Source organism: Sprattus sprattus, assembly GCF_963457725.1.
Source record: "Sprattus sprattus genome assembly, chromosome: 16".
NCBI lineage: Eukaryota > Metazoa > Chordata > Actinopteri > Clupeiformes > Clupeidae > Sprattus > Sprattus sprattus.
This window is the reverse complement of record NC_137914.1, coordinates 14,735,509-14,747,848: the sequence shown is the minus strand read 5'-3', so window position 1 is coordinate 14,747,848 and position 12,340 is coordinate 14,735,509. Positions and strand designations below refer to the sequence as shown.

At 41.0% G+C, this 12,340-nt stretch overlaps 1 protein-coding gene across 1 annotated transcript; it reads right to left on the bottom strand.

Annotated features, from left to right (window-relative positions):
* Positions 1 to 4,314: 4,314 nt before the first annotated feature.
* Positions 4,315 to 5,085, bottom strand: LOC308377016 (transcription factor HES-2-like; the record flags this gene model as incomplete). The annotated part of the gene is made up of 3 exons (XM_080853550.1): positions 4,951 to 5,085; positions 4,752 to 4,839; positions 4,315 to 4,637 (listed from the first exon to the last, which is right to left on the bottom strand). Exons 1-3 carry the CDS (start codon positions 5,029 to 5,031, stop codon positions 4,315 to 4,317), a joined length of 492 nt encoding a protein of 163 aa, XP_080709676.1. The 5' UTR covers positions 5,032 to 5,085.
* Between the last annotated feature and the right edge of the window lie 7,255 nt (positions 5,086 to 12,340).

Sequence of the window (12,340 nt, the reverse complement as noted above, 5' to 3'; positions counted from 1 at the left end):
TTTTAGATCTGACACTCTTATAGCACGGCCCCATTTCCACTTGAAGTAACACTACGCAACAATTTGACACGTTTTTTTGAGGTTTGGTTTAAGCAACTAGTTTTGGCATACTCAAATTAATTTTGATAGCAGATGGTCATGTGAAGGACAGATAAACACCTGTGTCCCACTAGCCATCCATGATATGCCCTTTGTAGTTCTCTGTACCGGGCTGGAACACCCTGCAAAAATGCATGAAAAGCTTTCACACGCATGACATTGCCAGCTATACTGCCAAAAGACACCAGTTAGTGAGTTGGCGAGCTTCTATCAGTGTCAGCTGGGCTGTTGGTGGTGTTTTCAAGGTTTTTACATGCCTGTTAGGTAGTTAGCTTACTAGTTTTGGAACAGAACTCTGTATTGCTGCTTTAATTGAAACATTTATGAGGGTTTTATTTCATGTCAGTACATTTCACCAGTCAAATGAAAACATAAGGCCAACATTCTACTCATCATGACATCTACTGACCTGTAAAGCATCGGTACGGTGGCTGTGATGCATCCTGATGTGATGCTAGGCTGTTGGGTATGATTATTTGCTTGTGTCAGAGGTTTGGCTGCTGACCCTAACCCCCAACCAGTAGCACAAAATTGTAAAAACATTTACCCCATTATATCTCATTATCAGCTGCTTGGTATAGCTCATGGTGAAACGCTGGTGGACCGATTATGCTTCACCAGGGATCTCCTGCTCCTTTGGCATATGCTGTGAAACACAATGTAATCCAAACACTACTGAATTCTGAAGAAACTGGATGGAGGCTGAGAAAGTGAGCCTAATTGCAACCTTATTTCAATAGAGATCAGTGGACAGGACCTCCTTGGTAAATAGGATGTTTGGGACATGGGAACCTCTGCTACAACTGAGCTTCAGTACCACCACAGTCCTGAGACCTTGAGCCCTGAATACATGGAGGTTTGTCACTAGCTTGGGCTGATTGTGTTTTCTTTGGGGTGGTGCTTTGTCAACCCATGGCATAAAGACACATGAGGTTAATGTTTATTCATTTACCATTTAGAGCTCTGGCCCCTAAGATGATGCACTGACACCTGCTTGACGGTGCTGTTTTCCATTGATCGTTGTCATGTGTCTAAATGTTCTTTCATTCCTTAGTTGGCTTCATCATGGGCCCTGGTAAGATTATCTTCATCCACACAAAGCTTCTCACAATGAAAATTGATTTACAAATGCTTCCTCAGCCTTCTAGCCTTAAGAAACTTTCTTTACTAGACAATGGATGGCTAATTTAACATTTTATTATTAGTAAACAAAGGTTTGACTGCTGAATAAAAAAAGCAATGAAATGTCCCTTTTAATACCAAACAGTTCTGTAAGGGAGTTAAGCATGTCTAACATCTCAAAACGAGATGTGTTATCCCTATATAAATATCTTTACTCACTGAAAAGAAACATATTCACTCCTAATCATAGCTATACACACGCTGTACATGCCCTTAACTTGATTGGAATTTATTCATGAATGAAACTCTTGACTTATCTGGTTCTCTCTGTAGCCCCTTTTCAGTGTTTTTGTTTGTTTGGGAATCTGAAACATGTTTCACAGTGTGCTCACTGAAGACACAGTTACATGAGGAGCATTGGACATAGCATTGGAGGGTATGTTTTAAGCTATCCCCCCAATGATAGGCTGTTTTAGGCTATCCCCCCTCCTTAATAAAGGGAACATATTGATATGTGCTGGTGATTTGCAAATACCATATGCCGCAGAGAAATCTGCAAGAGTTTTGGCCTTGCATGATAAATACCAGAAAAAAGCATCTTGCACATTGTGTGCGTCATGCTGCATTGATTAGAATCAGAATCAGAATCAGGCTTTATTGGCCAAGTAATTTTGCAAAAACAAGGAATTTGACTTGGTAAAGTGGCTCTCAGTGTGCCTACACATAAAAAGAGAGCGCAACACTGTGTCGGCCATCTGCCCGGCCATCAAAATGTTTATCATCAAATATCTCAGCTGAGATCTGAATTATCAGGTGACAGAATTTTGTTTATTTAGTATTAATTTGTTATGATGATCAAGGGGTCACTTAATATGACATGTCTTTTATCTGACAGTTGCTAACTTGACATTAGTGAAGATGTCCTAAGACTTAAGATATTGTCAGCTAAACAATGGATGAATGGACTTCAGGCTTTTCCTACATTACCCCATGTAGTTGTCCACATCTATGAACTTCAACAGTCTTTTCTTGTAGTCAGTGAGGAAACCCTTGATTGAAAGGACTGATGAGTTTTTCGGTTTTGATGTGTTGACTGTCTCTTTGATCTGATGCGTATTTGTGACAATGGTTTCACCAAACAAACAGTCTAAACTTCTGAACTTCTAAACAGTTCTAAACTTTAGATCAATGTGTTTTATTCGGTCACATTTCACTATTACATACAGTTCTGTGAGTAGCCTACTCCTGTGTCAAGAAAGTGTGCATCAGCATTAGGTTCTTAACAATCTTTACAGCAGATGAAAATGGCATGATTTACATTTAGTTATTTAGCAGACGCTTTTGTCCAAAGCGACATACAAGGGAGAGAACAATCAAGCTAAGAGCAATAAAACCTGGTGTAACAATAAATACTGCTTATTTAAAAAAAAAAAAAAAATAGAAGACGACATAGAAAGAAAAAGAAGTGCGGGTGCAAATTAAGCCAAGGTGCCAGTTAGGAAGGGAGGTGCTCTCTGAAGAGTTGGGTCTTCAAGAGCTTCTTGAAGGTAGAGAGGGACGCCCCTGCTCTGGTAGTGCTAGGCAGGTCGTTCCACCAACATGGAACTACAACTGAGAATAGTCTGGATTGCCGTGCTTGCACCTGGGGCATTGCCAGACGACGCTCCCTGGATGAGCGCAGCGTCCTGGGTGTACCAGTTGCCAGTGTAACCAGTGTACACCTAAACAGCGGATGCCTGTTACCATCATCAAATTCATCCCCTGATAGCTTAAACAGACATCTGAGCCTAATCGACCACTGAAGATACATCAGTCCTATATTCCACCATGGCACTATTGTGCACGGACTACACTCTTTAGGCTCTGCAAAGACAGAATGGTGTGTGTCCAGGCCCATTACAGAACATCTCCAGTGAACACCAAGTTACAACCGCTAATGCTAAGAAGGTGTAGTTCTCTATGCTATATTTGCTATGCTATGCTATATATTATATAGTCATATATCCAAATGTGACTCTGCATCCTTCCCTGTTTAATAAACATTAAACATGATCAACAGTATTGACTCGATTTGAGAGGAACTCCTGCAAAATGTTATCTTGCTATTTCTTCAAGATATACCAGTCATGTGTTTCAGAAGGCTGTGACATTACTGTTAAAGGATTACATACTTTCTGCAAAGTCCCATTGAAAACAAGTATGTGATGTAGACTATGCATAGGCTACTACATCACTTACTCTGGTCATTAAAGGCCAGGCTTAGCCTAGAAGGCTACAGTGCAATTTTCTGGATTGATGTCATCTGTGTTTTTTTTCCGGTAGTGTGTAGGTTAAATAACATGGTCGTACCAGTGTTTCAAGTTGTTAGATACAAAGATGTAACTGTCAAGACAGTTAAAACTTAAAGAATTAGGAGACTGGATAAGCATACAATAGGCTGACAGACCCTTTGTCTCTTTGTGTGCAGTTCCCTCTCTTTTTTAACAAGAACTCAGTGTGAGACGTCTGAGAATATTCTGACTGTTGAAACCTTTTGGAGGAACACTTATTGATCATATCGTAAAATACATTAAAAAAAAGAAATGCCACGTGAACCAACAAGTTTTTTTTTTAAATCAGAATGTTTTATTGAGTAATTTCGTTTCTCAACACATTACTGTCGTTTGACATCAGCAAACCCCGTTTCAGTGTAGGGATACTTGCTTTAACACACAGTGTTTACATGCTTCGTTTTTGCACAGACCAAATATACTTAAGTCAAAAGTGCAAACCTCATACAAACTTTATAACCCTTGGGGTTTACAATTATGTTGTGTTATACAAACCATTTTCTTTGAAAACCCCAAAGAGGATTGCATTCAATAACGTTCACAAACGGAACAGGCTGATCTGTGCAATTGGCTAAAATCTGTAACTATAAACATGTCATTAGCCAAATATCTTGCGAAACACGTATTTTACAATTAATCTCTGTAGCAGGCATCCTTGTAAGACATTGCCATCGTGTGTGTCCACGAAAAATAAATACACCGAACAATATGAAAAAAATACCTATATACATAATAAATAGACATAGCCGTCTCCTAACTGTCTCTACCAAGGTCTCCACATGTTGGCAGTGACTGCCTGTTGCACAGGCTGTGCGCGGTTGGGGAGGGAAGCGACACTGCTGCTGGTCTTGATCTGCGCTAGTTTCGCCGTAGACTTGATGCTCTGAATTTTCTGCTGGATTTCTGGTAGCAAGTTGGAGCTATGGCCGCAACAGTTTTGACACGTTGGGGCCACTGCAGGCGTGGACTGCTTGATGAAGTCGTTCACCCGCTTGCAGGCGTCTTTGTCGAGGCTGGTTTGGGGGAGCAGTGCAGAGACGCGCTGGAGACAAGCTTTGTAGCCGTCTTTGTAACTGTCTGTTGAACCTATAGAATAATAAGGACACATTATTAGTACAACCATTCCAGTTAAGTTAAAGTAATTGTTTTGGAAAATATTGGTCGATTAATAAGCTTAAAGTATTGGTAAAATGAATATACCTTTGACAGGAGACGAAGGCAGATCACTGAGGAATCTAACTGTCATCTCAAGGATGTCAGCCTTTTCCAATTTGGAGTAGCGGCAGTTCTGAAAAATAGAAAAGATCAACACATTAGTTTCTGACATTCAAAAAAAGGCAGAAAATGAAATTGCAAGTTCAGTACTTCAGTTAAAACAGACTCGTGTATGAATACTTACATCTTTGCCGACGAGCGGGAGAATAAGGGACTTCAAGTCATTCAGGCTGTCATTGATGCGTGCGCGCCTTTTTTTCTCCATTAAAGGTTTGAGAGTTCTTCTTAGTTCACTGGCCTCTTTACGCTGGGCCACTGTGGACCTGGAGCCAAATGTTTGAACAGCTTCGATAATCATGTTTGGAGCCATGGCTTTTCACTAGAGACTGTGTTCTCAGTAAGAGAGTCAGAGCGGGTATGAAGTGAAGAGGCGAGGCTGCATTCTTTATAGTGGGTCGTAGCGTGGAGGGCGGGTCCAACATCTATTGTGTTCCACTTTTGACGCACAGAGGAATCCCTCTGGGAGGCGATCCCGCCGATACTAACTTGACCATCTGGTAAGTACATGTCGTGATATTGACGCATCCACCAGTGGCATGCGCCGGTGATTAACTACAATTGAAGGTTAGATGGGATGTTAAACCATGAAGACCAGGATAGTTTAATACTTTTTGTCTGTTCGTAGAATGCTATTTGAGAATTAATACATTTTCCTCATAACTTTACGTGTTAGATGATGCAAAGAGATTGATCAAAATGAAATACCCTCATATAGAGATAACAACAAATGAATGCTGCTTTATTCTTCTTATTATTCTATTACGTTTCATGAAACCTAACATTCAACAAAAAGAAAAATACAACAGGAACACAGCCCAACATTACTTAAATAGTTAAGATGATTTGCGATAGGTAAACATGGGCATCTTCGGATTTGGTGGGTTTATATGTTCATTTATAAGTCTGTTTATTTTTTATCTTTAGACATATTGTCACTTGGTCTGGATGCAAAGCTGGGGCTGCAAAGCGTAATCAGAAACTTGGTTTGGATTGGAGGAGGGAGTCTCTCGTACTTGCTTTGCAAATAATGATGATGCTTGTAATAAAGCTTCCCAAGCCACGCTATGTATGGATTAACACCTGCTTATACATTTCAAATTCGTGCAACCCGCCAGCACATCTAGCCTGCATATACCTGTAGACTATGGGCAATGTTGAATTGGGGGAGGGTCTCTGCAACAGCAGAGCGGCGGGTGTGGGGGTCTGTCAAGAGCCAAATGTCTTCCGTTAACTATTCAGCATAGGTTTGGGTGTTTTGTTATCCACTAATGGTTAATTTATAATGTAACATTAGCCTTTTCCACTTGGATTTAACGCCAACCTCACCTGATTTGATTCTCCCAAATTATTGTTTGTATGGTGTAGAGGATAAACATATCTCAGCAAAATAAAAAATGCTTTTTGGGGTTAGAGTAGCCCCATGAACCCACAGAAGCATTTGCCATTCAAATCATGTTGAACTCACGCGCGCGGCACGAGCCACGACTGTGCAACAGATGGATGTATGTCACGCGAACCGCTTCGACATCACATCAACACCACTCCACCCCCCACCCCACCCCAAACCCCCTTCGCGGCTCTCGTTCTCACATAGTCTCACTTTGCATCACTCCCCGTTGATCCTCTCCCTCTCCAGCGCCATCATTAGTTATGATTTGCTTGTGTGTACTTCAGATGTCACTCTTCCATCTGGAGTGGGGGTTGGGAGAAAAGGGGTATTAAACTTCACACTGGGTTTCCAACGGTGTAACATTCCATCCAACGCTCTTTCCCATGGCCATTATCATTCTCCAGAGCGGGTTTTATTGTCATCGGAATTTTTTTTTGTAACAAAGCTATTTTGTTCTTTTGTTCGAAGCTAAGTAGTAGGTTTACATCATGTAGTGAGGACCATTTTGTTAAACTGTCGTATATAAAGTTCGAAATCAATACACGAATCAACCAATATACAAATCAGAACACTGTCAACCAACTACAAAGGGTAGAATAAAACTAAGAAATACGCACGCAGAACAATTTAGTGCAAAAGTGCTAGTGTAGTAATGGGTCTGTATATCTAGCACGCGTTGTCCTATCCCATGGGGCCCCAATTAACTGTCCGCCACAGCCCCATCGCTGGGGAGGGGATTTGAATCCAGAAAAAAATTCAAAGAATGATTTCGGTTGGAACTGTCTTTGTCTTCATCTCAAGCGTGGGTCCCCATCTGCGCCAGAGGATTGAACAAGGTCTCTTTGTTTAAGAATTTAAACTTGAAAGGTAGAGGTAAGATACGGACATTGTGGTGGACAGCACGAACTTCTGAAATGGCAATGTATTCATATTATGGCTTATATCACCAAACACATACAGGATAGTGACTTAAAAGGCGACAGTCTATTGTACCCAAATCAGCATTACATGCGTAGGCCTAAAATATAGCCTATAAACTCAAATCGCCCATTTGCAATTAGACTGCATTATTTGAAAATTAGTAAAATAAAAGTGAAAGAGGAACATTTCTCGTTGTTAGTTTACTTCTCTTCTTTCCAATGTACCTCAACAAACGGCATGAGACCGGCACGAGCCAACATCTCGCGCAGATGGGGTCAAAGTCATCGAAGCGAAGAACTCCACAGGGACCCCACCGTTCACGAGCTGCCTTCCCTGCGCTGGAAATGCTTCTCTGGGCTAGTATGGCCTTTCCTCGATCATTTGGCTATACTTGAAATTAGATTAAGGCTTTCTTTTCTTTTTCTTGAATGAAGACTAATCCATGCATTAAATGAGCCATATTACTTACAGTTCATTCCGTTATCATTATCAAGGTTTAAGGGGAACATGTATAGATCACAGGTTGGAAAGGCAGTTATATTCCATAGCACAAAGGCGTTGCAAATCAGAAGGGTTGCATAGTTTGGAATCCATCACCTGCAATTGATGAATGCAGTCCATTTACATTTATCAGTAACATATTCAACTAAGCTTGATTTTAACAACAGTAGATAATCTCTACTCAGTACAGGATAATGAATTCTGTCCTGACAAACAGGATAACTGCATAGATTTAGAAGAGTTTTTCAAATAGCCTAGCTGCCTTGTTAAAATAAGTGGTGCAATCTCATCAGTGTTCACTGAGATGTAGGGCTAAACACAAGAGTCAAACAGAACATCGTCTGTGCAGTTTGTACTGTACATTGAATCATATTGGGTCCATTATTGAGCCCTGTGGACCTTCCTGTGAGGATGAAATGTTATGAATGGGTTCAAAACCTCAAAGGTCCTTTGTTGGCTAGTCAGTAACACAAAGAAAGATGTATGTGTATTGCTGAAATGATAAAAGAAGTCATAAATCACCTGAAAAAAAAGAGATTGAAGGTGCTTCAAAGTGAAAGGTCAATAGCTAACAGATGTGGCTGTTGAAATGTTCAAGTATAGAGGTTGAACATCCAATTCATGAATTTCTATTATAACTGGACTTAGTCGGACCTGGTCTTATGGGATCGGAGAATTGGTCCGTCCAAAATGGTTTAATCACATCAGTATACTCAAGATCTAAAGTATCTATTAGTATACTTAGGCCCAATCCCATTTCTAATCTCCATACCCTTACCCCTACCCCTTGGCCCTCGCCTTTTCAAACGGAGCAATAACGTAGGTGTAGGCGAAGGGCTTGAAACGGTTGCCCTACGAATTGGGATATCCCAATTACGTACGTCATCAGTACGCTGCGTCAGCTGTTACATAACCGAAGAGCGACAGCTGTCACTCACCAGACATAAACAAACATGGCGCCTGCAGCTGTTGTGGCCTCACTGGGGAAAATGTTTACACAATGCAACATTTCATCAAACAAGTTTTAAAACCATGAATTCAGTGCTGTAGTCTAGTTTTCTGTGGTGGGTATACCTGTCTGTGATGGGTCGGTGCCACAGCTCCCCCCTGGCCTAGGTTTTAGTGGAGACATAGGTTTTAGTGGATATACGCAAACCCACGAACGTTTTAGCTGGTAATACGGCGTATACTTGCGTATCACGTAGACTACAGCCCTGCATGAATTACAAAGAAAATATTTGTGTGATGCTTTTTCTGCTGTTTCCGACATTTTTAAAGGGACTCGCGCGATGTTTCTTCTTTAATGGGTGTGAATGATCACGGGTTCGCAATGCATTGAGGGAAATCGGTCTCACCCCTCCGTTTGAAGTGTGCCCTCGGAAAATCTCCGTTTGGAGGGGTGGAAAGCCCTTCCCCCACCCCTACCTTTCTGTCTTAACGTGAATTGGGATAGCCCTACCCCTACACGTGAACGTGCAAAACGGAGGGGAAGGGGAAAGGCGTAGGGCTAAGGGGTGTAATGGGATTCAGCCTTAGTAACTCACAAAGTTCACCAAAGATGAGCCCTGCAGCTTGGGATGCTAAGAATCGAAGACCAAATTAGTTTCTCTCTGTTCTTAGAACAGAACAGCAGTAAATATTTAACTTCGCTGTCAGTTGTCATCAATTAAGGTGCTTTCACATGTACCCCACTAAATATACTGGATGTAAAAAGATCAGGTTGCTTCACAGGTTAGTTCTCAAGTCAAGATACAAGCCAGCTACATCAAACAAAATGGTGCTTACTCCATTCACACAACAAGTAAAGACAAGTGTACATTCTGTGATATAAGAAGTTTGAATGCATATACTGTATCTACAACAAAAATACCACATTTTAAAAATGATAGTGCAATGTGAGCATGGCAAAGTTATTCACTGACTAACACAAATTTCCGCTGACTTAAAATAGATACAATCCAGTAATTAGTAAATGTACAATATACATTATAGATGTGATAGTCAAACTTAGAGTGACTGATATTGCTCCGGTTTATTTAATATAGTTTATTTTGACCTGTGGTCAAGCTACATGCAGAAGAGCAGTCGAATATTTGTGCCCAGTCAGGCGATTATGTGCCCAGCTGTTCCTGCACCAACATCATGTCAAGGTGGAAGCAAGAAATGCTGTAAACAGCTTCCCAAGCTCAAACAACGCTCTCGTGGATGACAACATCTGTCGCCGAAATGAAATAAAACACGGAAATTGCGTATTTTTACGCCAAGAGACAGTACAAAGTCAGCAAGGTTGCGTGTCTGCCTTCTGCATTATGCAACCCAAACGCAATGTGATGTTAGGACTCGTTAATTGTAAGTCGTAAACAGCTTTAAAGGTGACCCCTTCTTGAAATGTATATACATTATAGACCAATATATTATAGTCCAATATCGACACGGAGAAATCATCTGCAAGAAGAACAGGCGCACTTAAAGCAGCAATTGCTTACGAGCTTTGCTCTCAAAACACTGCTCTACCACTATCTTCACATATAATTCTGCCAGTGTCGTTAAAGCTCAACAATTTGGTATACAGTAGTGTAACCCAAGATATGTGTCTATTATTGTGTTCTATGTGTACTTGAGGCGCACGTGAAATGAACCTGCGGAAATCAGCATTCAATGCTTTATACAATCATTATTTTCACGTAAAACCCTAGGTCCTAAACAGACATTCTCATATCTTGGGACCTCCTTTGTGGCTTCCAGTCATTGTAGCCTTATATTGTATCCATCTCGAACAATGCGTACACTATTTTCTTGTGACTGCCCCTTCCCTAGACGCGTAAAGTTTACGTGGAAGTCTTCTGAGTGTTTGAGATACTTTGTTGCATAAGAAATCCATGTGGAGTAAGCATTTCTAAATAAAATGGCTTGTCCTGTGCAGCCGGGGGAGTTTGCAGGCGACTGACAGTAAAATACACGCCACGAGAACATTATGGGAGCATTGGCCTCAGCCTACCAGATGGCCACGCGGGTCAATTCGTGGACTGAAGCAAAAGGAAAAGGAAATGATTCCATTATTTATTTCATATATACAATGAAAATAAATGCGTTTATGTGCCCCAAACGAAAACCTTCATATCCCCTGAAGACTTCGACTCAATGTTCGTGAAGGACATAGCGAGGAAAGCCAAACCATTCACGTCTCCATGTAAGCTTGCAACATATGGATAGCAGTCATTACGCTTGTGGAGACGCGGACGCCAAATATTTAAATGATCATAGCCAAATACATAAACTATTGATGTAGTTTTCTGTGCTTGCGTCCTACTCCGATTGGCGGACAAGCCAGACCAAACCAAACAAAGATGCTGAATGTTGTTTGCGTCATGAAAAATGCGCACGCAGGTATTACATTACGCACATGTCCACGGGGTCTCTTAGGCACCCCCAATGGTATGGACAGGATCTGGTCACAATAAAATACCCACGCTAAAACACAAGCCATGTACGACACACATCTGGTGGTGCAATAACTTTGTCCACAGACTAGAGTAATTTCTTTCTACAAATCAAACACGTATCCATAGCGTCGCGTAACTTGTAGGGCCAAGCCAATCACGAAGCCTTTGGTCTCACGAAAACATTCACTCCCACAACAACAAACTTACTTCACATCTAATTTATCAGTTATTGTGTCTAGCTGAGGTATTTAATCGTTTTTTTAATCATATGCCATCGTGCTGCCGTACAGGACACAGAGATACCTCTGTAGACTACAATTTTGACATGACAAAGATGCGGTCTGTATTTTAACGTTTTGGATTTTTATTTTAACATTTCGGATTTTTCCATTTCAGGCATAAATCTTAATAGTCGGTGGCAGCGGAGCGTTTGTCAAAGGTCTCCTAACACAGGCAGAGCGCGGGGGCCGGGTCAGCAGACAGCGCACGAGAACGGCACGAGCCACAGGGACAAAAGGACAGATGGCCCCTGATTCGCAATAAATTATGGAAAGGAGACTATCAGCACAATCAACTATTTTGAACAGTTTACCTTGATTATTAGTGCACTGTACTTTTATTTATATTGAGACATGTTTTTATCATATTTCAGTCTATACTGTCATGGAAAATAGTATGCCAAATGATGCAATGTTGACATTTACGGTCAGCGCTATATGCTTTTAAAGGAACAAAAACGGTAAATATGAAAAACATTGTTCTTTGAACAATTGAACATTGTGCTTTGAATTATTGTGACCAATACATGTGCTTACTGATAAGCGTTTTAAATCTGTATTTTTAAGGTCTTACAGAAATAATTTAAATAATAATTTCCTCTGTAGCTGGGTCAAACCTGTTTATCTTTCCGATTATACAATGGGTGCTGAGGTTATAATTAGACATGTGTTCAGTGGTATCCCCAGCCATGCTAGAGGCGGAGATCCACGCCCACAAAGGCGCATGCCCCGTTCTCATTTGCGCACAAGCCTTCTGATGGAAAGGGCGGTCGATTCAACTGCACGCGTCTGGCGTGTACCACATTTCTTCCATCTTTCCCAAGCGAGGTTCCAAGTGCAGAGCATCGGTGAGGGTGAGTACCATGCTTATGCTTTACATTTAGAAGAAACTGTATAGTTGTTACAGTAGCCTTTATGCATATTTGTGATATTTGTTACAGTACAGTCTATCACTGTTTAATGAATCAGAGCAGTCATGTT